This window comes from Serinus canaria, chromosome 2 (assembly GCF_022539315.1).
Source record: "Serinus canaria isolate serCan28SL12 chromosome 2, serCan2020, whole genome shotgun sequence".
NCBI lineage: Eukaryota > Metazoa > Chordata > Aves > Passeriformes > Fringillidae > Serinus > Serinus canaria.
The window spans coordinates 78,039,833-78,065,940 of NC_066315.1; the positions used below are offsets into that span (position 1 = coordinate 78,039,833).

Sequence of the window (26,108 nt, forward strand, 5' to 3'; positions counted from 1 at the left end):
AACATTAATCTCACCTAATTTCAAATATCTAGGGCAGAGAGATTTATGCTGATCACTGCCAGCTCCCACTACAGTCAGTGAAGAGAACCAGTCCCTTCTGGAGATCCACCCCTCTGGCTGTCCATGTGCCACTGACAAGGCAGAGAGCCCTGGCTCAGGTGACCTGTTTCAGATGCAAACATCCAAACTGGCGAGGTAAATTCCACTGTCTGTTTTAGATTTTTATTAATTCCTTGCTATTAATATACTCAAGATCACAAAAATGTACATTTTCACAATTTATCACTTTCAGCTGGAACGCTTTTGAATTCCTAAACACAAATAATATGCAAATCATTAAAAAGCCCACTACAAAAAAACATACTTATTTATGGTATGTCTGTTTGTTCCAAAACAAGAATAAAATACAGACAAGTTTATTGATAACTGTCAATGTTACTGTTGATGCAAAATAGATAATAATACCTTACACTTAGGTATTATAACTTTTCCCCATGCAGAGCAGAACCAAATCTAAAATAAGAAAATTATTCAGCGAAAAAACTTTCTTTTATTAATAAATAAAAGTACTTGCTATGCAGGTTTTGATGAGATGAAATTATAACAGCTATCAAGCCTTCTTAATTAAAATCTACAAATTATTCAACAAAACTGAACCAAAACTTTCAGAAAACAAAACAGCTACAATAGAGAACTCAAGTGTTTGTATTTATAAATATATATATATACATATACACACAAATAAAAGGAGCATAAGGGATAAAATAGCTTTTCTTTACACAAAGGAACTGAGCACATGCCACTGACTCCAAGCATTACCATGAAGATACTTCATGCAACTACTTTGGCTCCTGCAGGCCCTGTTCCTATTTCTGCTACTGGCTTGCATTTTATCCTGCAGGTTTAATAAAACAAACCTGCCTGTCCCTCTCAATCTCCAGAATAAGGAAAGGAGAGGCTTTGTTTCTTAATAAATCCCACCCTCTTCAATACAACCATTAGCCTGTGACACTGTAAGCTTTTCACATATATTTTGAGAGATCTAATACTTCTTCAAGTTAAGGACCCTTATTTTGAAATAATCAAAACACATTTATTCTTTTAGAAAACAGAACTGAGCAAAATGTTCCATGTAGGAAGGTAAATCTCATTTACTTGTCCTGGTCAGACTTCTTCAAACCCAGACAGTCTAAATTAAAGATAGCAATCTTAGGCAAGGAGATTAACACATTATCAGAGGATAAAACATATATGCAACACTGCTGAAATCATATAATGCATAAAAAACTAATATTTTCTGAAAATGCAGTGTTTTAGCCTGTATTCCATGCACAGCCTTCTCAGATGAATTGCAAAGGAAATCTTGGCATGCAATGTTGAAATCAGCCCTTAGAGGATTTACAAGTTGACCAATGCAGCCACTGGCTGTGACTCTACTGGGTGTTACCTATTAATGTTGCCCTTTTTACCTTGGAGAAAGCGATGTACTTTACTCACTTACACAGGAGATCTTCCACTCATCTGGCACAGTATTTCTCTGTATTGATTCTTCCCCCTCTGTAACAGTTCTTCCCCTTCAGGGAGCACCACAGGGTACAGACAGCTCCATTTCCCATGTCTGAAGTTAAGTGCAACCTGATGCTGCTTGCTCTGCCCATCCCTGGAGAGAGGTGCTCTGGCAACAAGGGAAGCCAAGTGGATTTCAAGCAGCCATGCAGAGGCCCCAGTTTATATTCTCCCATCTCAAGTCAATGCAAGTTAAATAGCATGGAATATAAACTGTGGGAGCCAGGGATTTCCTTTCTCTGTGAGTCATCCTCCCTTGCTAGAGAAAGACAGGAGTAGGGAAAGGCAGTCATTGCTTTAGGCACTTGAGTTTAACGCATCCATGGATGTCAGAATAAACCCTCAGGCTAGCAATGGAAAACCCAGCATAACCTTTGCTTTTGTTGTCACGCAGTCCAATTTTTTTTTTTTTTTGTCTGACAACCCTAAGACATCAGGGTTTTTTTCCCCAGACCATATAGCAATATATTTTATGGTTTTTATGGCTGACTGATGGTGAACTGAGCTGCAATGAGAAAGCAAAATGTTTACACAACAAACCCATAAACCATTTTGTAATCATTAATGAGCATTTTTAAGATTTTACTGCTGCTGATCAGAAACCTAATTCACTGGAACTGGTCATTCACTACACTGTACAAAGGAAAAACAAAAAAGTCACTGGTCCTTCACGTTCTGAAAAGGGGGATGTGATAGTAGTGGTCATCCTCAGTCAGGAGAGAAATCTCATTCCATTCCCTTCGGTATTCATCCGGATAATTTACTTGAAATTCCTCTGTATTAAACCTATGCAGTCTGTAAACTCGTATCTTTACTTCAAGTAAGTATCCCAGAAGAAACAGTTCAACCTGAAAATGAAAGAAATCTGTAAGACATTTATTTCTAGGCTTCGAAAACTAAACTGAAGACAGTCCAAGTTAAGGCAAGTCATTTAGCTTCAAAACAGCAGACAAGGAATAAAAGGGGCCCTTTTCCTAGTGGAGTAAAAACATTAAAAGTTTGAGGGCATTCCCAACAGCCCTTCCACTTCTCTTCTGCATGTAGAAACATTCATCCTCTGCCTGACACCATACATAACCTGCTCCCAAGCCAGCTCACACTGCTGACTGGGGAGCAAGAAAGGAATAGCTCTTATCAAGACTGATACACCCTGAAAAAAATGGGAAGCCTGCCACCTTGTGATCACTTGCTACACATGGAAAACATTACAGCGAAAGCAAAAAGTTTCTTGGTACTTCACATACATGAAACTGGAGAACTGGCATCTTCACAGATACTTCCTGCAGTGGATTGCTTAATCAGGAAAAAAAAAGGTTTGGGAAAAGCTCATATCCTTGGGCATAGCCAGACAGAGCAGAACTTTGTACAGTTATAATCAAACTGCTTCTAAATCTGACTGCATCACGTAACAACTGACTTGATAACTGAAATTGATTGTAAAAAATAATTTCAGCCATCTCAAAGTGAAACCATTTGCAGAGTGGCAGTGCGGAGTTTATATATCAGCACTGAACTTCTCACTAGTTATAAAACAGGAAACAAAAACCTTAACATATAAAGGTGATTAGTGGAGTTTTTATTACCTACTCTTAATAGACATTAGATCTCATGGGAACCAAAGGGTGGGAAGAAAAGGATGATGCTACAGGATTTGGCATAACGGAACAGATAGGAAAAGCAAAACAACTGGTCAAAACAGCATCATCTAAAACTATTTTACATATCAAAGTTATTATTTTTCTAAACTATGTCTTATTGATAACCTGTAGCATTTATTTTTGGTCCACTCTTACTGCAGTTTTTTTTCCCTGGAAGATAAATGGCTATCCTTAGTCCACTTCCCCACATCTCAAAGAAAAAAAAGGGCCAGCTATCATGCATGATGTATAATATAATCACTTAATTACCAAGAAGATGGAGTAAGTTTTGTGATTTTTTCATCTATATCCTCACCTGGTCTAAGCAAATAGAGTCCCCTATGGAGTTCAGATGATTCATCATGAAACTCAGAGGGTCAGATGAAGAGTCACGAGCAAAGAGAAGGCTAAAAAGGTTGTGTACGGGTTTGTTCCTTATCTGCTCATGGGCTTCAACAACTTCATAAAGCATGATGAATTTTATGGCCTCATATAGTTTGTATTCCTTGCTTTCATCAGAAAATAGTGTATTACACATGCTTCCTCTTTCTTCATGATCTCTTGTAGCACTTATTTCAGCCCACTGGAAAGGACACAGAACAAGAATATTATCGAAATTAATAGGAATTCTATTTAACACAAAAGATTGCAAAACAGGAACAGAAGCCTGGTCTAAGTGTAAAGCAGCTTTTTATCAAGAGAGCCCAGGCACAACAGCATTTGCAGGCAGCAGCCCCCAGTCTGATCAAGGCCAATGGTTTGAGGTACAACAAGGCCAAGTGCTGGGCTCTGCCTGGGTGACAACAACCCCAGGCTGTGCTACAGGCTGGGGGCAGAGTGGCTGGAAAGTGGCTCAGAGGAAAAGAGTGGAAAAGTGGGGGTGCTGGTCAACAGCAGCTGAACATGAGCCAGCTTGTGCCCAGGTGGCCAAGAAGGCCAATGGCATCCTGGCCAATGGCCTGTACTAGCAATAGTGTGGCCAGCAGGACCCTGCACTCAGCACTGGTGAGGCCACACCTCAAATCCTGTGTTCACTTTTTGTCCCTCTCTATGAGAAGGACATTGAGGTGCTGGAGTGTGTCCAGAGAAGGGCAGTGGAGGTGGTGGAGCACAAGTCTGATGAGGAGCAACAGAGGGAGCTGGGGGTGTTTAGCCTGGAAAAAACAAGGCTGAAGGGGAAAAATCTTATCACAATCTACAACTATCTAAAAATGAAGGTGTAGCCTGGTGGGGGGTTGGTCTTTCCTCCCAGCTAACATGTCACAGAATAAGAGGAAAAGGCCTGAAGTTTTGCCAAGGGAGATTTTGATTGGATACTAGGAAAAAATTCTTCATCAAAAGTGTTGTCAGGCATTGGAACAGGCAGTCCAGGGAAGTGGTTGAGTCACTGTCCCTGGAGATATTTAAAAGTATAAATGTAGCACTTGTGGACACGCTTTAGTGCTGGGTTAATGGCTGGACTTAATGATCTGAAGGTCTTTTCCAAACGAAATGATTCTATGAGATAGAGGTGGGAAAGCAGCAAAGAACCCTGTTAGTAAAAATAGGCAAAAATCCATCTCACTGGCCAAACACCATCTTGGAGCTATAGCTCATGCCCAGTAATAGCATATGGCATCACAGAGTTGCTTTGAAACAATTTGTTAATTGTAAGGATTTATTCATTCTTTTAACTTGAAACTTTTTTCTTAAAAATGCAGATTAAATGCTTCATGCACTAACATCAGCTAAAAGAACTACAACAAGCTAAAAATGAAAGCCAAATAACCCAACACTGGGAAATGCAAAGAGCAACCAGAACAAAATGATAACTGCACATAACAACTACCAGGTCCACTTCAAGTAGAAGCAGCTATCACTTTGACACAGCAAGGGTGCAGGCAAGGGACCAAATAATCTATTTTAATCCCCTCTTTTTCTTTCTAATGCTTTGTTTCTAGAGGTTAAATTAGTCTGTTTGGAGTTTTTTTTTTTTTTTTTTTTTTTTTTGAATTAACAACTACTATCTGCAGATGCACAATAAGCCCAGAGGAGCTCCAGAAATGTGCAAGGTCTAGACAGGCCAATTCTTTATCTCTCTTTCAGAAGGCTTTGGGGCTGCTAAATGTCCCCACATTTTAAATATTGATTATATTAAATAAGAATATTAGAATATAATTCTTATATTAAATAAGAATTATAGTCTGGGCTGGGGATGATGGCAATCTGGCAATGCTGAGCAGAGGGGGCAGTGAGGCTGACAGGTCTTTGCAATCAAGTGCAAGCTTACACAGAGAAATTATAGCAAAAATGGATAATTAACACATTTAATGGGGATAGAAGCAAAGAAAATACAATTGTTTTAGGAGAAAATGCACTGTTTGTTTACTCCTTTCCAGCTGGAGAGAGAATCTAGAAGCATCTCATAAACCATGTTAACTTTTAATCAAAATTATGAGATACTTCAGGAACCACTTGATGGCAAAGACTAGCTGTGGGGATGGTGGCCTCCCTCACTTGCAGGGAACTCCTGAGTACTTGGCCTAGTGGATCACCAAGGCCTGGATTCCCTTGCAGGAGTGGTGATGGCCTTCCCAGCAACTCAGCAGTGTGAACCTGGGAGGGAGGCTGGCTGCCCCACAAATATGTAACCAGGAGAAGTTCCTTGACTCTGTGTGAACCCATTTCTCAAGGCTTTTATTCCTCCCAACCATCTCCTAGATACTCACATTTGTCTTTAAGGCCTCCATACATTTGCGCAATTTCCCAAAGGCATTGGGACCCGTGTATCTTTCTGGCCCAAAACTGTATTGCTGAATCCAGTTACAACCTTGAGAATACAAAAGCTTTTCAGGTAGCTGGGGAAAAAAGCAAAAGGCAAGCTAATCATAACCATAACAAGAAGCAGAGCATAAGGTTATATAAACTTGTCTACATACAATTCACGATGCGGTTCTATTGGTTGTTTGTACAGTTCAAACAACAAAATAAATGGACCTCACAATACACATGCTATGAAGGAGGATCCACTTAACTGCCAAGTCCTTAAGAAACTTTTAAAAAAGGGCCAGCCAAAAAAAAAAAAAAAAAAAAGAAAAAGAAAATATGCTTTCAGCAAAATATATAACCCAGACTCTGGAAAAGCTGGATACTTCCAAATTCAGTGAGGTATTTAGGATTACATACACCTTCCAGTCTGCACACACATCTCTACAGGCAAAAGCTGCACCTCGCTGTCACTATCTCCTGATAAAGCTCCTGGAGTTCAGGGCAGGATACCTGCTGCTCCAGCAGCACAGCAGCTCCGAAGTGAGCCACTGAACTTTGCATGGATATGGATGGGGAGGATGCAAATACCCTGTTGTGTTAACGGAGTGACATCTAGCAGGGTAGCAGTGACATTCATCCATCCACTTTTACTTGTTTGGTTTTTGGGGTTTTTTTACATCATTTAGACTCATGTTCACATTGGTATATTTAGATTAGGGAGTTTTTTCAATTAAACACAGTTTAATGGGTTTGAAAAACTTCCCTTTGAATTCTGATAATGATTCTCCACTTTGACAGCCAGCATACCACTTTTCACATTGAACAAAGCTTCCTTCTGCTGTGCATGGATAGCTAAAATGTGTGCATTTAGGAAATTAATTTTACCTTCAATATATCTCTTTCCTTCATCCACGAAGGAAAAGGAATGCCTTGGCTGAATATCTGAAAAAGCACTGCTCTTATTACACTGTAGTTGTCCCTCCTGACTTGTCTCAGGTATTTGATATGACAGCTCCTAAACAATTCTTCATATGCCTAGAAAGAGACCAAGAAAAAAATTAGCAATAAAAAATATTAAACCTTGGAAAAAAACCCATGTTGCTTGAAATCCAATTCCAAACTACTTATAAGAGGGAGCTAGGGAAACAAGAGAGTATATTTTTAAGATTTATATACACAGAAATGTTAAACACCATGTTTTTGTAAACACCTTAGACTGGCGCTGCCCATTAAGAGTGATTCTGCATTCCTTCCAAACCCAGCAACTCGTTCAAGTCTCTGCACTGTTGCTACTGTAAACATTCACATGGCCAACCAAATTAGAGCAGATCAGCACAGATTTAACCTCAGCCATTTTAAAAATTTGCACTGTCATGTGAGATGCAGCAGCAAAAGGGCGGTTTTCTCCAGTATATGGAGAAAACTCCTTTTGGCAAAAAACATCTCTTTACATTGACCTGAATCCATCGTGCAACACTGACCTGAGGCAGAGCAGATCTGGCAGCTCTGTGCTGAAGTGGACAGCCCTTGGTCCAGCTACACACTCTGCATTACCACTGGCTGCCATCTGAGCCCTTGTTGAGACAATTCTGAGCAATAAACTGGCAGAGAATTAGGGAGAGGACTCTTCAAGTCCCACAGGCTCCATCACTTCCAGTTTGCTTCCTGAAGGGGGCAGCAGGATGGTCTCAATTCCTCAGTTTATGTTGGTTACTCCCTCACCCTCCCACCACCACTTCTCAGTTGCACTCTGTCCCCTTACCCTTACTGTATCAGCTGAGATAGTAAGCCTATTAAACTCTTTCTGCTGAGGGAGTTTCCTGCTGCTTCAGCAAGCTTGAGGGCCTCAGAAAAGCCTCTTTCTAGATGACCTGCTTTATCAGCTCACCATCTAGGTGTACCACATCCAAAAGAGGACAGGAGCCAGCACAAAAGAGGGAGAGGGACTGCTTAGCTAGGACAAGAAGAGAAAGAGGGAGAGACAAGACAAAAATGGGATTGTTCCTTCTGGGGACAGCAAGCATGATATGCTGGATCTCACAAGACCTCATCCTAAAATGTGCTCCTTACCATGGCAACTTCTACATAATGCAATTAGACATCCACTGACTGCTCCATATACAGGACTCTCCTTTTCAGGTCTGGTCTTCCAGAAGGCTCATAGATTTTATGAAAGGCTTTTTGCCCAGGATGGGCTTGCAAAATTCATTAGAAGTTTTGCTATATTTTGTTACTTGCTCCTCCAAATTATTTTTGGCCTTGTGTGCTGTTCTGTGAACTCTTGGCACTGCCGTGTTCCTGCATTTAACATGGCAAAACTGGATCTTTTCTCTGTTCATCACTTGAACGCAACTCCAGCTTTTTGAAAACTACCTTCTTTTCTCTATAACCCCTTTATGCTAGTGTTTATCCTTACCAGCTTCTTTTCACCCTTTAAGTCCTTCTCCTACCTCCTTGGTATGCATTTGCTCTGAGATTCCGATACCATGACCTAAAGCCAATACATGTCAAATGCACCAGTGCAGTTGAACTGCCTGCCTTGCCAGCAGCTCCCTGGGCAGGGGAAGACACTGGCACAGAAGCACCTGGGCTGGGGTGCTGAGCTGGAGCAAAGGCATGGGATGGCCACCATCCTGCACCCCAGCTCCCTGCCTGCTGGGCAGCACCCAAGCTGGCACAGGTTAGATGCCAGCTCCTGCCCTGCCAGCCACCAGCTGCATGGGAAGATGCTGGAGAGGGGAAGGCTGCCAAGCATGGACTGTCAGAGCTTGGAAGAGAAATGGATGTGGTGCTTTCTTCCTCCCTGGAGTAAGAGTTTTTACCTTAAATCAAAGGCTGGCCAAATGACAGCGCCTAAGACCACCTTATTTGGGCTTTAGCACTGGGGATGATTTTTCCTGTTAAGGTTGCAGTGCTAGAAGAGGGAATTTAAAATATATACAAGAATTATCTACATTTTGACCTGCACTGCTATCCCTTTTGCTTTTCATTTGACTAGCCAGTGCAGCAGGCTTTAATAGCTGCTGCAGCTGTTTGCACTGAGAGTGCTACTCCTTTGCCAGGTGCTGGTTCTCCCTGTCCTCATGTAAAGATTAAAATTTAACTCTTACCTCCCTCATCTGTTTGGCCTGCTTTGTTTCTCCTTTCCATTCCCTTCCACTGTAACCAAGCAGATCAACTTCTGGCAGCACACTGAGATTCCCTAAATTGAGATTGATTCACAGATTAGTTCAGCTGTTGTGCATCTAAAGGGAAGTTGTGAGGGTCATTAATGAATGACCAACAACAAAAAGCTTACTTATGAGTTGCCTCTGAAGGTAGTTGCTCCACCTGAAACACAAATGATAGAACAGGTGTCAACGAGGAGGTGTTGAAGGTCAGTATTTACTGAAATAAGCAGTAGCGTGGAAGATTAAAGTCTGCATAATAAAAGCCTACCGTTTCAGCAGCTGTGCTAAAAAGCTGTATAGCCTTCTACAATACCAAAAAAGAGCAGTGAGGAAGGACATGCTTAACATTAGATGCACTTTCACTTTTTGCCACATGAGACACAGGGATTCCTTGCTGGCAGTTTTCCAGGACCACACCTCATGCCTTCCTAAAATAGGGATCAAAAGAGAGAGAAAAATCTTATCACTCTTTTGAAGTACTTGTTTCTCTTTGTTTTCTTGCAAAAAGAAAGATCATCCAAACATGGTATCACTTCAAATGAAGCACAAACCATGACATGTAAAAGATTAATATATTTTATTAATACACATTATTTATATACTTAATTTTTCAAGTTTCTAGGGGCCTGGGTGCACATAGTTCTCATTTCCACACTATCCTGCATGCAGTGAAGGCTACATAGATAGTTACAATGGAGTCACAGGAAGACTGGTACCAAATGCACTGCTCAATAACAAAAAAACACCAAAATTGTTAATTTTTTTACTCCAGGATGTACTCATCTAGAGACCTGTACTGTCATTATTTTGTCTCTAAGTCATGGCTTTAAAGACCAGGGGTTGTAGGACTTACTTGAAGTCAACAAATGGGCCATATAAGGCAATATTAGCTGACTAAGCATCATATGACTGCCTGGGGAATTAAAGGAATGTTCCTGCCTCAATTTGGGTAAGTTTAGGGTCAATTTTAAACTCCAGAGAAAGATTCTCATCATGGATTTGGTAGAAAGCTCAGGAGATCATCACAGAGAGGGTACACACTCACTTCATAGACATAAACAAGGACAAGATTCTGTCGCTCCTCTGGCATTACAGACAAGGTTAGGGAAGATTATGGTTGTCTATTGTTGATAGGAAGACCTCCAAGTGAGAGAGGGCCTGGAGACTGAACAGCTGACAAGGGCAGTATCTGCTTCCTAAGTGAGAAATTTGTCCTCTGGAAGAAATTTGAATATAGGAAATTCCCAGAGCTCATGATGACCAGCTGCTCTGTTATTAACTTATTTATTGATTTAGTAGAAAACCTTAAAAGAACTAAACTTTCTATAGAGGCATCCACAGAGAAGGTTGAAAAGATCCTTCTCCAGGGAGTCTACAGACGGATTTACTCATTCCACATAGTTTTATGTCAGCTGAACGTCTGCCCCTCCTGGCTTTAACAGGAAATTTAAGAGGGCCTTAAGTTTTCCAAGTAAGTTAAGCCCATGCACTGTGGACAACAATCCAGTCACAGAGTTACGTATCAATTCCAACCTTAGCAACAAGATAAACAGTGATGCACTCATTTTTTATGAGCACTGTTGCGTATATACACAGAGCACTGCTGATACTTGGCCTTTCCCAATATTCTGTTGTTTGAAAAAGTTTTATTACAAGATTTTGTATGTAAGTCATCTGGTGGTGAGACCCAGACCTTGACTCTCCTGTGAACTAAAGGCAGGTGAAGAGCTGTAAATGAAAAGGTGTCCATAAATTTTAAGTAATCAGAGGTGGGGTTGGGGTGCTAGTTGTGAATCTCCAGAAAACTCCAGTTTATTACTGATGCCAAGTAACAGACAACAAAACATCAGCTGTAAGGTTTGGAAATGGAAAACTTCACAGAAAAACCAGACACTCCCACTTACAGCTCACACGCACATATAAACACACTCCCACTTCCTCCTGAGGTACACTGGAAGGCACATTCTCAATAAGCACACAAACTTCTACCTAGAGAAATGACAATCCCAGCAGAATCAAGCAACTGCAATTTTTTCTCTGTCTCCTTTAAGACAAAGGCATCAGCATTGGAAAAAAACTCTGTGGACTGTGAATAACTGAATCTTCTGTCCACTAGAATGGAACCTGATGGCTCACAGATGTTCAGCCCATGGATCAGTGGGTATGCTGGATTTACCCAGCTGTATATACCCAGTGGATTTACACTGTTGTATGCAAACCAATGATGATTGAAATTAACACCAGTTTAAATATACCATTTCAAAGGAAAGTTGCAGCAGACTTTAATTTCATTACGTAAAAGGACTGTACAGTTCACTCCCACATTTGATTTTGAACAAACTGGCTCTATAAAGAAATCAAGAGCTGGTCCATCTGTTAAAATTACATACTTTGCATTATGCAGAACCAAGAAATACATGTGAATGCAAAATTTCTTCCCTTACCCCTTTTTACAGGCAGAAAGATGACAGCTCTGCATCAGTTTTTAAACTGAATCAAGCAATCTTTTTCAAAAGTTTTTGATGGCAATAATCCTGAAAAAAACCTTCAGGCTACTGGAGTACAACAATCTCTCTTTCAATACCTATGGTTAACAGGTGCTTGAGCAACTGCTCTTCAAGGAGTGCTGGAATCACAGGTTACTGGTTTCCGTCAGAAACACAAATCAGTGTCAGAGAACACGAGATAACCAAATAATGCTTGCCCATTTTTATTCAACATGGGTATTTCCCTAGAAGAAAGCCTAAAGGGCAATGGAAAAACCTGCAAACAAGTGATCTGGAGTATTTTTGCTACACTTGCATTGCAGCATACCTTGGACTTCATGAACTTTCCCTCCTGTCATGGGAAAACTGCTGTTCAAACAGCACTCTGTGATTCAGTCAATACTTTCAGTGCTTATGTCATACTTAGAAATTAATTACATTTTTTATTCAAGTAAATGACATTTAGAAGTAGCAGCTGGATCACAAAGTGCTGCTGGTAAAAATACATCATGAGCATAAATTAAAGAAGGCAGTAACTTAAAATAGATATTGCCACCCCCCTCCCTGCACCTTTCAGAAATCTTCAGAAACCAATGAGCAATTAAATTAATAATACATTAGTGGGGGTAGTAAAATAAACCCACAGATTTTTCTAAACCAAATCCATTCCCTGGGATATGGGCACAATTCCTCCTGTTCCTCAGGAGGCAGTGACAGGAGCAGTTGGTGCTGTAACCAGCTGCTGGGTTTCCATCTTCTTGAAGACTGACTGTGACCAAGCATCAGCATGACAGGGAGGCCTGCCCCTTCTGACATGCAGAAATTTGGAAGAATAGAGGCTGAAGAGTGCTGGAGTTGATCAGGAGCTGATAGCAGTGTTTATATTATAGAGCAAGTAGTACACCATGTTTTCTTTTCATGCCACATCAGCTTCTTGCTAGTGCCAAGCCTTAAGCTTTTACCCCCTGCAAAGTCAGCAGGAGAGACACACAGAAGGAAAAAAACCAACAAAAAAGGCCAGAAAAAAATATGAGACATCTGCAGCATCTGTTTCATTCTCAAGTAACTCAAGGAGAATCTCTAAAGGATTTGCTTCACATTTGACTCCCGCACAACTCTTTTGGAGGCTGCCACCTTAAATATGCATAATTGATGAAATGCAAAATGTCAGAGATCAGCTTGGGAACTAGCAGACAGCACTGTATGCATTACTGAACATCCCAGCATGTCTGATGGTGCAATCACCCTTTACTGTTTTTCTCCATACCAAGGAGAAAAGGCCATCAGAAAGATAACAGAGCATCTTTCCAAATTAAAACATGGCAGAATGATTTCTTTTTGGGACTTTCCTCTTCACGGTCTTTTTAGGACTGAAAGCAGGACATAGCACTTGTCACCATAAAGTGGCCAAGTTTCATACTCCCATCACACAAAATTATGTTCCTAGTTTCCAAAAAGCAGGTATATCCTCATTCAAAGAGGGAGGCAGAATGTGGGTCACCTCTGTTCCAGCCCTTATGCTGCCCCACCTGAACCACTCCTTCTCCCTCCGCTGTTGGATGCAGAGCTAGGAAGGGAGACCCCTCAACTGAGACATGCAAAGCTTGGCACAGAGGTCCAAGCCTGCCTATGTTCAAGGTGTGCATGCTGTTCTATTCACGTTGTTGCACATTGCTGTTTTTCAGATTATACACCATCAGCACCAAGGTATGTTACAGAAAAGGCTAAGTCCCTCTTTTAAGGGATAACAAACACACTTACCCTCAAGCAGGCTCAAGCATGATGGACATGTGTACATAGACCTCAAGTGAATGAACCAAGAGGGAGGCACAGAAAAATTATTAATTATACAAATTCAATACCTACAAAAGATTACATCACATTAGAGTTTAGAAGAGAGAAATATGCCTTTTTAAGTGGTTCCAAGAGATTACAAATTCTTTGATTTCCCAGTTTATTATCAGCACCACACAAAAAAAAATACTGAAAGCAGATCAAAGACGTACCAAGATATGTGAGAAGCACTGCTTAATTCAATAACTATTTCATTACAAATCCCTTCCTTTACAGAATAAAGTAACGTCAATTTGTTAAGCAACATTCACATGTTCTAACAAACAGGAAAGATGAGGATCTCTCCTTGGTATAATAAGGAAAAGAAAATAATTTACAGACAAAGATGGTAATCATCAATGACTTATCATGAGTTCAATCATGTCTGCTGATCAGATACCTTCTAATCAAAAAAACCCAAAACACAAATGAGAATGCCAGTCCCAAACCACAAGTAGAATCACACAATTATCTAGAAAACAGAATAGCTTTGGTAACACTGAGACCCATCAATTGCAAGAAAGGTTTTATTTACACAAATCTTCTGTACAGGGCTTTCCCAAGTGCCCTCTTAGTTCCCTCAGTCTTTTTTTTTTCAGAAAAATATTGAGAATATAGAGCTGGCAGCCTTCTTCAGACTCCCTGATCATCAACAGGAACTCCTGGTGTTAATGTATCTGTCCAGTTGTGACACAACTTATTCCTACTGTGCAGCAACAACCATAATGTGTTCTTACCTACTGGGTGATTATCTAAAATATACCCAACTAGAATTACCTTTACAAAACCAATTTCAGCTATATAATCAAGATATTAAAGCCTGCCTTAGCCTGCACGTGCCATTCTCTACAAATGCCTATGAGAACAAAAGGAAAGCTCAGTTCTTCATTTCCTGTACAATTCAGCTTCCTTTTTAAGGCACAGGGTGCTTCATCCAAGATGAATAATGCTTAGCCCTGCTTCCATTTAAGTAGGAAAAATCATGACAGAAGCCTTCTGAGAATTTACAGTCCAGAATACTGGATGAGAAACACATGAAAAGCATTTCATGCCATGAAAAAAAAAACATGAATCTCTCTAAAACTCTTATTCATATTTTAAAAAAATGAAAAAATAAAATAACCTCCTTTTAAAGAAGGAGCCTAATGAAATATCTGCTACTGTTTTTTTCTTAATGTGGAAAAAAATCTGTTCCCATTCAGAATTGCTATTTAATGCCTGCACACTTCAAACAGAACTTACGTAAATGCACTAATTCTATTATTTGAAAGAAGCCCACTCTAAGAATTCTCATTCTGCTTGCTGCAGAGTTGCATGTTGAGTCACCCCTAATGCCACTCATGGTTGTTTCACAATTCTCAAAATGCTTTTCTTTTCTTTTCTTTTTTTTTTTTTTTTTTTTGCCATGCTGAATCCAAACCATAAAGGAAATAGAATAAAGGAAATACTTTCCTCCTGAGCATCCTAAGTATAAATACCTTGGGGTTTTTTATGTTGATATGTCTACATAACTGAAACCTGGTTAGGGGGAAAAAAGAAGTCTTACTTAGCAATAACAGTAATTTTCCTCCCCCCAATTTTTAAATCTTATTTGCTAGAAAGCACAAGACTTGAACCAACCACCCCACCCTCCAAGGATGCACAGTCATTAGGTGGTTGGGAATACCACAGGCCTCTCTCCAGGCAGAGGTCCAGTGGCAGCTGCCCCACTCCTGGGGTTTCCCAGAGCAGGAAGCGCCCCTGGCTCTGCCTGTATGCCTTGTAAGCACACAACACAGGACAGTCCAAGGAATTTTAAGCTATCTGTTGATAAAAAGTTATCCCAACTGATATCCAGGAAAACAGCAGGATCAAGTAACCCATGACAAAAAAAAAACCCAATTCTTCTGAGCTTGTTTACTGTCCAAGGAGAAAGCCAGCCCCATCTCACCAAACTACATCCAGGTTGCTCATCATTCCCATCTTTGTACTGGGTCTGACTGCTGCACCCCACACAGACTTTGTGTCTGTCTTCAGAGCATGGCCCTCTCCTGAGTGTACCCGATTCTGTGTGCAAACACTGCACAACTCTGTATTTTTCACATGGATTAGTAATTACATATAATTTATGATTAATAATCACAAATTATTCATATTTCCTGGTGGTGCACCAGATCACAAAGCCCATGCTTCCTCAGCAGGTATGTGCAGAGGTTATTCCAGCAGTGTTTTACTTGTGCCTTGCCCTCTTTTCAAAATCGATTAGAAGCACAAAGCAAGGCCAAAGGAAGCAAAACATCAAAGCCGTCACTCTGAATGCAAATGGCAGAAATTCGTCTTGCATCTCTTCCCCTCTGCCTCTCAGTGTCCAGTCTGACAAAAGCCAAAACTTCAGTTTTATTCTGCAGAGCTCATGGGACTTGTATGGAAGTAGCTGGAGTGTTTAAATACTGCTCTCTCTTCATCATCTCAAGGGCAGCACTTCCAAACTGGCATATTTTAATTAGCTGAAGCACACAGGAGTCCTCTGCCTTTTTGGGAGGGTGCATTTACTTCTGGCCTAAAATATTACACAATAAAAAGCATACATGAAAGGTAAAACTGACTACATAAAGATAGTAACTGAAATTTAAGTTATTGCATAGGGTAATAGCGAAGTCATATCCAACAGAAACATTTCATAAAAATGTGATTCAAGAACTCAGAATATTCTGTACAAGAGCTTTCTACTTGTAAAAGCACATTATTATTAGTATTAGTGTTGTAATGCATGACAATATCACTGTCAATATTGTCATTGCTAATGCACAGCTGGTATTTTTACAGACATCTGGGTGCAAGAAAAATTTCAAGTTAAGCATTCCAGTCATCAGTTGCAGGGATCAATAGATCACAGCTCCTTGATACCTCTGCACTTGCTCAAACTGCCTAAAAACCAGACAGTCTGTGGCAAGGACTAAATAAAATACTAATCATGCACTCCTGTAAAATACAGTTAAGTGTGACCTTGCATATTGAGCTCTTTTTGAGGGGCTGGCACTTGGCAGAGGCATGACTTACTTTCACTTGTAAAGTGAGAAAATTAAATACAGGGTCCTGGATAGTTCTGACATGGAACCCAGCAGTATAATTTTTAAAGTTCTTCATTTATTTGAAACCCCCTCTTTTTAAGGCCTTGGCCTCTGGCAAGAAGGTCACACCTGAAATTCATGTGCAGGAAATGATCCAAAATGCAACCACAATTGAAGGACAATAAACATATCTCCAAGCTGCTCACAGACAAGCCCCTGGCATGGTGCTGTGCTCAGAGCAAAACTAGGGAAAATGGGTAGGGCTTCTCTTTCTCGTACAGATAGACCTGAACCAAGTGTTTAAGTTTGCAAAAGACTGATTTTGCACAAACTTGGCAATTAAAACCTTGCTGACCATTCAAGGGAGGTGGTTCTGCCCTCCACTGTGATGAGACCCCACTTGCAGTACTGCATCCAGCTACGGGACCCACAGCATTAGAAGGATGTGGACCTAATGGTGCAAGGTCCATGGAGGAGGCTGTGAAGATGGTCAGGGGGATGAAGCACCTCTCTTATGAGAACAGACTAAAAGAGCCGAGGTTGTTCAGCCTGGAAGGCTCCTAGAAAACCTCATAGCACCTTCCAGTATCTAAAGGCACCTACAAGAAAGATGGAGCTGGATTTTTTACAAAAGAATTTAGTGATATAACAAGGGGTGATGGCTTTAGATTGAAAGAGGGCATGCTTAGCTTAGATATTAGGTAGAAAGTCTTCACTGTGAGGCTGTTGAGACACTGGGACAGGCTGCCCAAAGAAGCTGTGGATGTCCCACACTGTGAAGTGTTTAAGGCCAGGCTGGATAGTGTTCTGAGCAACCCAGCATAGTGAAAGGTGTCCCTATGCATGGCAGGGGGTTGGAACCAGAACTGCAAGGTCCATTCCAACCCAAACCCTTCTGTGGTTTCCTGGTGGCAGCTGACCTTCAGGCAGTGCCAAGCACCTTGCCTTGATGCTGCTTTGCTGCACAGATACAAGGGCAGACTTGATGATAGACAAAGCCTCATAGACACCACATCATATCAAGGCACTACTTTGATGCTAAGGTAGACATTTCTCACTTTCATAGCATCATTTCCCCAACATGACTACCCTGCCCTGGAAACATAAATGCTGAACACTTCAAATATGTGCAAAACCTCAGCAACATATTATGTATGGACAAGGCACCTGAAATGGGGTCCTGCTGAAGTAGAACTAGCGAAAGGACCAGAGACTGAGCACATACAGCCACATCTTGCCACACCTTTAACCCTCCACCCTCATAGAATATGGCTCAAGTAAGATAACATGTCTTCTGCTCAGTCTACAGCATTCTCCTCAGAAAAATGTTTCTTGAAAGAAAAGTGTGGGCAGTACCAGCTGCCTTGCTTGACACATCCCTCTGCACAAGTACATAGTGACATCTGGCCCCACTGGTGACATGGGGACAGGAACTAAAGACACACACTTTCTCTGTCAGGAGCTTCCAGCATGTCCCCATAGGCTACAGAGAAATCCCAAGCACTCGGGTCTGGATCTGGAGGATGCCAAAAATGCATAGTGTGCAGAGCAGTGAATAAATAGGAAGAAGCTACAAGCACAGCGAAAGGCTGAAAAGAAACCAAAAGATGCTGACTTCAAACTTTCTCAGAAATTTCATGAAGAAAGCTGTAGATGTTTTGAAGTATTTTCAATGTTTGCCTTCACTGGGGCCCTCTCAAGAAGTGGACAGGAGTCCCCTTATTTCCTTTCTGTCCTCATTTACGCTGGAACATAACTCTCATGGGATTTTTTGTTATGCTTTTATGTTATCAGGCAACAGATAGTCCAATCATGAGTAATATTGTTCATGAAAAAAAAATCAAACTTTTCATCAAACCAAAATCTGTAATATACAAACCAAACTCTAACACCTCAGAATTGGTACAAGACCCCTAGCAACTAACATCCCTCTTAAAACTGCCAGTGACTGCTTTTACATTGCTGCGGCTGAAGAAGTGGAACTCCTGTTTTCTATCATGAAACTCTGACCTCTTCACTAATAGGTAGCTGTTCCTCTGTCTTTCTGAAAGGTACAGCATTGTTGTCTGATCCAGAGCACTGCAACCATGCACTGAGGAACTGGCATCTGCTATGCTGGGAATTCCAGCAGTGGAGCACACGGGCAGAGTTCCCTGTTGCTGCTACACGCTGGCACCAGGCCAGCTGCATCAGCTCAGAAGTGAGGAAAGGATGCCCTGTGTTCACCAGGCCTCCCCAAATTCCACCAAAGCAGAAAACAGATCCTGAAGTGACTCAAGGCCAGATGTCAGATAGCCACTCAGATTAGTACCTCACTTTCAGAGTACTATAACTCTTTTAGAAGTCAGACTGCCACCAAATGCCATGAGAGTATGACTTAGGCAGCCCAAAGGTAATTAAAAAAATAATTCCACAGCCTAAAACAAGAGGAGATTAAGAAGCTCCTCAAGGTAAACCTTATGCCATTCTAATCACAGCCAAATTTAGTTATACAAGTGTAATGAAAGCAGTGTAATTATATTACCTTTTGACTCCTGAGCACTGGTTATTCCCTGTGTTTTTAAAACAACTAAATTATAACCATAATCATCTCTCCTAGGACAGTGAGAGATGACTCCCACAGTTCAGCTGTGTGGGGTCAGGAGGTTCAGTAGAAGTATTTCTGAAATTTTAAACTCATTTGCCTGGGTAGTCATGCAAGAGCAAACATTTTCAAACATTAAGCTCAAGAAAAACTACATACATTTTTGAAAAACCCTTTCATGTTTTTTGTCTGATCCTTGGTAGAGAAGATGTGAAGATTCAGCTGGAAACTGTATCTAAGAAACAAGGTGGACAGAAAGTCTTGCTGCTGAATAGGAAATGAACACAACCTAGGCAGGTGGTGGTGTTTTTTTCACTTTAACATATTCCAAACAGTTAAAGTCAAAAAAACCCTTATATCCAAAAATGGCAAAAAATCCCAGAACTACAAAAATTAATTTTTTTAAAATTCCAAATACAGATACTTATCCATCAAAGCACTTTAAATGCTAGATTTAAATGCTGATGAGCATTTTCATGCTGTTTCTCCCCTCCAAAATTAATTCTAACATCCTTCACCTAGCAGTGTTTTACAGAGACAGGAAAACGGCATCTTTTCCTCTTACCCTAAGGAGACTCCCTCAGTTTCAAATCAAACTATTTGTCCACTAGCAAAGAAATGAAATTCTTAAAGAAGCACACTTCAATGACTACAAAGAAGCTTTCTCAGCCTGTCATTACTTCCTGTTTCACATATTTTGCCTCTTTGTTTCACCACTTGCTGAAACTGGAGTGGGCCAGCGGACGGAAGTGGGAATAACGGTACTTGCATGTATTAGCAATGGAGCAGGTAGCACCGTGCTAGCTTAAACTCACCTACTAAATACCACAGAAATCTGGTTCTTTCTCTGCTGCAAAAATGAAAGTATAAGCTGCATGCAATTTGTACACCTCCTCCAAAGAGAAAACAAGCTGGTTTAGTAAGAAAGGCAGTGCAAAATGAGAACTGGATGAGTAACCACCAAAGCAGAAATGTACCGCAGAATGTACAGCAGAAAAGCAAGGTGGTAGGGCACGGTATCCTCAGTCTAAACAACCACTTCTCAGTGACATAAGAGATCACAGGATCATTTAGGTTGAAAGAAATTTAAAAAAAATAAGCCTAACTGTTAACCCAGCACTACCAAGCCCACCACTAACCATGTCCCCAAGTGCCACATCCACATGTCTAATAAATATCTCCAGGGATGGTGACTCAACCACTTCCCTGGGCAGCCTGTTCTGATGTCTGAACGCCATTTCCGCAAAGAAATTTTCCCTGATATCTAATCTAAATCTCTCCTGGTATGACTTGTAACTTTAGAATAGACTGACCCCCTAACCTGGCTACAGCCTCCTTTAGGTAGCTGTAGAGAGCAAAAATGTCAACACTGACCCTTCTTTTCTCCAGGCTCCAGTTCCCTCTGCTGCTCCTCATGGGACTTGTCCTGCAGACCCTTCACAACCACATCTGCCCTTCATTCTCTGGACATGCTCCAGCCCCTCCGTGTCTTTACTGTAGAGAGGGACCCAGAACTGGACACAGGATTTGAGGTGTGCCCTCAGCAGTGCTGAGCACAGTCGGGCAATCACTGCCCTGCTCCTGCTGCCCACACTGTTGCTGATACAGACCGGGATGCCCTTGGCTTTCTTGGCCACCTGGGCACACCTGGATCATGTTCAGCCATTCCGGACACCCAGGACCACCGGCAGCCGGCCCCTTCCTGGGTCCTCCTGAGTCACACCTGCATTTATGAGCCCCTTTTTCCTAAACCTTCACCTTTCTGACGGGAATACAAGCCAGTCTACAACACGTAAATTCATACTGCACACAGTAAGGGAAAAACAAACAAACAAACAAGTTACCGCCGCCGAAGCAAAGAACCAAAGCCCAGCCGAGCACCCGAGCTGAAAGCGGCTCAAGCTGCTGTTTTACAACTACGATCCCCAGGCATGTCGGCGCTAATTCCGCCCTCAGGACACAGCAGTTCCCAGGGCAGCCCAGCCCCGTGGCGCTCCCGGCGTTTCCCCTCACGCCCGCGGCCCCGGCCCCACACGGGCACAGCCGAGCGCTCCCGCCGGGATGGCCCTAGGAGCAGCTTTCCGGCTACCGCCACTCCTGGAAAACGGCCCCCAAAGAGTCAAGTGAAAAATAAAACTAAAGAAACGGCAAATAAAACCAAACCCTCGCCGCGACTCCGGAGACCCTCCGAGCCCGCCCACCGGCCCCGCCTCGCCTCACCGCCGCGCCGCTCTCCTCGGGCCTCCCGGCAGCCGAGCCGGCTACAGAGGCACCGCCCGGGGCGGGGATCCCGCGGGGCCGCCCCGCTCCGATCCCACCCGGCAGTGCCCGGGAACCGGGAAGGAGGGATAACTCCTGTCAACGTCTCTGGGCCCGTGTCCCAGCGGAGTTCTCCATTTTCACAGCAACCCGTGCCGCTCCTTTGGCAGTGAGATACGGTTTGTGCTCGGGTGTCACACCACGCTCTTTCACATTTTGTAGCAGCATAGAATCATGCCGTGGCTTGGCCTGGAAGGGGCCCTAAAGATCATCTAGTTCCAACCCTCTGCCGCGGGTAGGGATGCTTTCCACTAGACCAGGTTGCTGAAAGCCCCATCCAGCCTGGCACTGAACTCTTCCAGGGATGGGGTTGCCTAAAACACTTCTAGGGATTCCAGCTCCCTGAATGGAGACCAACACCGTCATCATCTGTTTGAAATATAGCCATTTAATGTAAACACAACTTAATAACTTTGAAGTTATTGGTTATTCTTTGTTTTTAACTTGACGTTAAATTTCCTCACCAGTTCACTCTTTAACAATATTTTGTGCATTCACCCAAAAAGAAATTCCTGTTTGCCAAGTACCTTCCCTTATAATAGACTTTTATGTGTCATTTCTCCTAGAGGTATGTAGAGAATTTGCATAGACTGGTATACTTTCTTTATTGGTTACACATTAAAGAATAGTATTCTTCCATCTCGTTAAGGACTTTGCAGGATAAACAGAAAGGAATTGTGATGGTCCTAATAAAGACTTAAATCTTTTACAGAGTTACAAGCAGTTTGCTCCCATACAGAGCCAAGACAAACTTACACAGTCTTTTGGTATTGGATTTTGTTTGGGTTTGTTGGGTTTTTTTCCCCTAAAATACCACAAGATATTAAAGAGGTTGAAGATCAAGACTTTTCATGAAAAACTGAAGAGGTTTGTATCGCCTGGCATGAATATCAGATTGTTTCTTCCTCCATCTCAGTTAATCTGGGCAAGGAACAAAATAGACAAAACCTGCTAAATATTGGTATCCCAAGCATTCACTTAGTTGCACTTGCAGATAGCCACATTTATCCAAGTAAAAGAAAATCTAGGCTTAAAACCCAGCTAAAAATAGCAAAAGTAAACAGTTGACTTAAGAGGCCTAAAGCTTCAGTTGTACAAGAAGCACTGTGTGCTGCTCCATCAAAAAATCTATTTGGAAAAAATTCCCTAAGTGCCACCTCTGTGCCTCTCCACAGCATCGGTTACCTGGTGCTTCCTGTCTGGACTCGCAGATTGTGCTTAATGTAGCTGAGTCTCAGGAGCTGCAGCTGAGAGAGATGCTGCCAGGATATAGCTCACATGGCATCCACCTGCAAAGGCTTGAAGGTGGCTGGAACTAATTTATTTTATTTCCACATCTTGTCTGCAGTTATCACATCCTTCAGCTTCCCTTTCCAGCTTTTTTTTCTGCCTTGACCAGGCCAGTGTTAGTGGCAGAAGATGGTTTAGCATTGCAGCTAAATGCAGGTTTGCATCTTTCTACCTTCTCTTACCCTGTGTAAAGATCTTAGGATTTAATTGGTGATTTATCTGTGCAGGCAAGCTTGAAAGTGAATGTTTATCTGGCTGCTGACTCATCAGAGAGACATGAAATGTATGGTACAATATCTACAGATCAAGCCCTGTATCAGTGAGTCCTTCCCACTTCACAGCTCTCTGCTCTCTCCTCCATGCATTTGCAATCTGGAGCATGGCCTTGGTCCTCTATGCATGAGAATAAGCCCTGGGACAATCAATCAATCAATCAATCAATCAGAGGTCAGGTAAATGATCTTACCTTTCACTTACCTGAAACCTCTTGAGAGACTTTTTTAAACTAACACTTTCCATAGTGCCTTTTCTTTCTCCTTAAGATCTTTCTGGACCTCTTCCCTGAGTCAGGAAGAAGTTTCTAGGACCTTTTTTCTGCTTTGGCAGGAAAATGTTGTCTCTCCTCCTTGTGAGTGAGATGGGACAGCCTCTACCTGCCTCCCTCCTTGGTGTTGGATACATACCACAACACCACTGTAGACTGAGCCAGGTAACACACAACCCTCCTGCACTGTTGGGCTGGTCTGTGTGTGCTGTTCCTGTTAGATGAATGTGGGTTAGGATAATCCTGGAAAGGGCAAGCAAGATCTAGATCTGAGCTGGGATCAACAGCAGAAATGGAAATAGCAGCTAAGTGGAAGGCAGTTTCTTTCACAGACTCTGCAGAATTGGAAACATGCTGCTACAAAGTTTCGGGAAGCTTCAGAAAATGTCAACTTCTCCAAAATATTTCAGAGACTCATAGAACGTTAAGGGCTGGAAGGGGCCTTGAAAAAAATCATCTAGTCTCACTCCCCCTGCCAGGGATGGGGCATCCACAGCCTTCCACAGCAACCTGTTCCAGTGTCTCACCACCCTCACAGTAAAGAATTTCTTTCTAATGTCTAACCTAAATTTCCCCTCTTTCAGTTTGAACCCAATACCCCTTGTCCTATTACTGTAGTTCCTGACAAAGAGTCTCTCTCCAGCTTCCCTGCAAGCTCCCTTCAGACACAGGAAGGTTGCTGTGAGGTCTGCACACAATCTCCTCTTCTCCAGGCTGAACAACCCAAAATTTCTCAGTCTGTCTTCCAGGAGGTGCTCCAGTGCTCTTATCAACTTCATGGTCCTTCTCCCACAGAACAATGTGGGAGAGAGAGAAGGCTTTACACAGCCCATGCATTCAGTAGGTTTCAGCAGAAATAATGCATTCTCTGCTTTGCCTCCGAGTAGGCAGCAGCTGTGCAGGGACAAGGGGACAGCTCCAGGGAGCTCAGACTGGAAGCAGCCTAAATTGGGTTATCTTCCTCCAGACTTCCTGGTCATGGCAGTCTGCATATGTTTCTGATACTCAAACAGGGCTATGTGCTGATGGAAAAGTTCTGCTGCTTAGGGATATTTATGGCATTTTCTTCCTTTAGGGGAGTATTATGAACTTTCCCACAACATGAACCTCCAGGTTCTTCTGCAGGTCATAGAATTTCCAAACTACAGCCATGACTGTGACTACCTGCCTCTGTTTGTACCCAGGTGAGAATGCACAGCATTTACAGCAAAAGCTTATACTGACAGCCATTGCTAAACAAGTGTGAAGACATTTTAACTGGGTCTGTTTAAACCCACAAATCAGTAGCCAAAGCAACTTCTGTGCTCATCTGCAGGTGAGCAGCAGGATTTTAATAACGGCACAGAGAATGTAAGCAATTCCAAATGAGTGCTGAGACAAAAGCCACCGCATCCAACCCAGTAAAAGTAGGAAGCCTAGGTGCAGAACTGGTGACAGCTTCCTCCTTCAGTTTTTCAAGCCCATTTTTAACAGTCAAGAACCATTTCCTTGTTTATCATAACTTATTACTACTATCAAGGTCAGGTAGTCGACACATAGGTAAAAGTAGTACCCATGCAGCTGCAATCAGCAGTACAGGATTTTCTCTAGCTGATCACCAGTTTGTTGACATGCCAAAATTTATAGCACAGCAGTAGGAACTTACCAACACTTCTCTCTGAGCTAATTCTGCTTCGGTTTTTGTGTTCAGTGAAGTGGTTTCTGTTCTTGCTGGCCCATCTGTCATGTTGCCTCTGCATCTCCTCTCCAGAGTATCACCCACAGTTGGATTTCTCTCCCCTGGTTGCTTTGTTTCTGGGGTTAGAAAAGGAGTCTCTACAGACTCAGTTTGTCTTCACAGAACAACAGGCTGTGGATCTGGCTTCCTGTTTCATTTCCGTTCAAGTCTTCAGAGTCACACAGGCAGTCTATGCTTCTCCATATCCAAGCCACAAGAAAAAATTGAGCATAACTCAGCTATTTATAAAGGTCACATTGCTATCTCGCCCTGCATCTCCCAAACTGTCGGAGGGATGAAGATTGCAGGGTGCTTTTCAGACTGTGATGTAGCACCCATACATGGCACTATCTCAGTGGTAGCCCACAGAGAGTCACAGCTTCTTCTTTTCAGCTCCAATGTCACATTTCATTGCTAAGCTCTTAACATTACTTATCGTGCAATCAATGTGTCTCCTGTAGAAACAGTGGGACCGTGAAGAGGAAACAGGTGGTCCACACAAACATCCCTTCCTATGGTTAATGGACCATGCTATGTAAAAGCAAAGTTTACACAGATATGGTTAAATCACTTCATAGGTATGGGATTTTTAACTGGAGTAAGCAAAGGGTACCTTGAGACAATCTTTCCTTTTCCCTCCTAACTCATTGTTTTAAGTTAAATGAGAAAAATGGTTTCTTACAGTCCAAGACTATTAATTCCTTAATTATGCTCTTGGAAGATATATTGCAATACCACAGCTCACAAGCTCATTAAATCTAGTCTCCCAGTCTGAAAATACCCACAAGTTCTTGTTTCAGAGGGAGAAGCCACCTGCCATTGCCTTCCATAGATTCCTACTCTGTTAACAGTTGCTTCACATTTCACATGCATTTAAAAAAAACAGTACAATTACTGACTCACATTTTCCCTTTCACTAGAATGTCAGCTTCCCTTTCTACCCCTTTTATTGCAGTATTTTTGTCAATTTAGTTCTAAAATGCTATCTTTCTGTAATCACCTAGGATCAGGAGTGTTTATTAAAAAAAAAAAAAAAAAGTGGTGTTGGGGAATATAACTGTTACCTATATTACATTATTATTTTTGTTTGTTGGCACCTCAGGATCTGAAGGTGCAATCTGCTCTCCCTGCTCCAATCCAAGCCTTGGGCCCCATGACTTCAGG

At 42.0% G+C, this 26,108-nt stretch overlaps 1 protein-coding gene across 7 annotated transcripts; it reads right to left on the minus strand.

Annotated features, from left to right (window-relative positions):
• Positions 1 to 208: 208 nt before the first annotated feature.
• Positions 209 to 25,479, minus strand: OTULINL (OTU deubiquitinase with linear linkage specificity like). 7 transcript variants are annotated; one of them, XM_050971268.1, is made up of 9 exons: positions 24,873 to 25,479; positions 13,369 to 15,979; positions 9,390 to 9,549; positions 9,250 to 9,281; positions 9,062 to 9,153; positions 6,837 to 6,986; positions 5,912 to 6,040; positions 3,520 to 3,786; positions 209 to 2,414 (listed from the first exon to the last, which is right to left on the minus strand). In XM_050971268.1, exons 2-9 carry the CDS (start codon positions 13,403 to 13,405, stop codon positions 2,235 to 2,237), a joined length of 1,047 nt encoding a protein of 348 aa, XP_050827225.1. In that variant the 5' UTR covers positions 13,406 to 15,979; positions 24,873 to 25,479; the 3' UTR covers positions 209 to 2,234. The 7 variants fall into 7 exon arrangements, with proteins under 7 accessions (XP_050827225.1, XP_050827226.1, XP_009094446.1 ...); XM_050971269.1 differs by lacking the exon at positions 24,873 to 25,479 and adding an exon at positions 21,238 to 21,252 and having other exon boundaries at positions 13,369 to 13,469; XM_009096198.4 differs by lacking the exon at positions 13,369 to 15,979 and having other exon boundaries at positions 24,873 to 25,478.
• Between the last annotated feature and the right edge of the window lie 629 nt (positions 25,480 to 26,108).

Coding starts and splice junctions, on each gene's coding strand:
- OTULINL (XM_009096198.4), bottom strand. CDS start 24,966: ATGCAGAGGCAACATGACAGATGGGCCAGCAAGAACAGAAACCACTTC. Junction 9,550..24,872: donor TAGCTCAGAGAGAAGTGTTG/GTAAGTTCCTAC, acceptor TCCCTATTTTAG/GAAGGCATGAGGTGTGGTCC. Junction 9,154..9,249: donor CCTTCAGAGGCAACTCATAA/GTAAGCTTTTTG, acceptor ATCTCAATTTAG/GGAATCTCAGTGTGCTGCCA.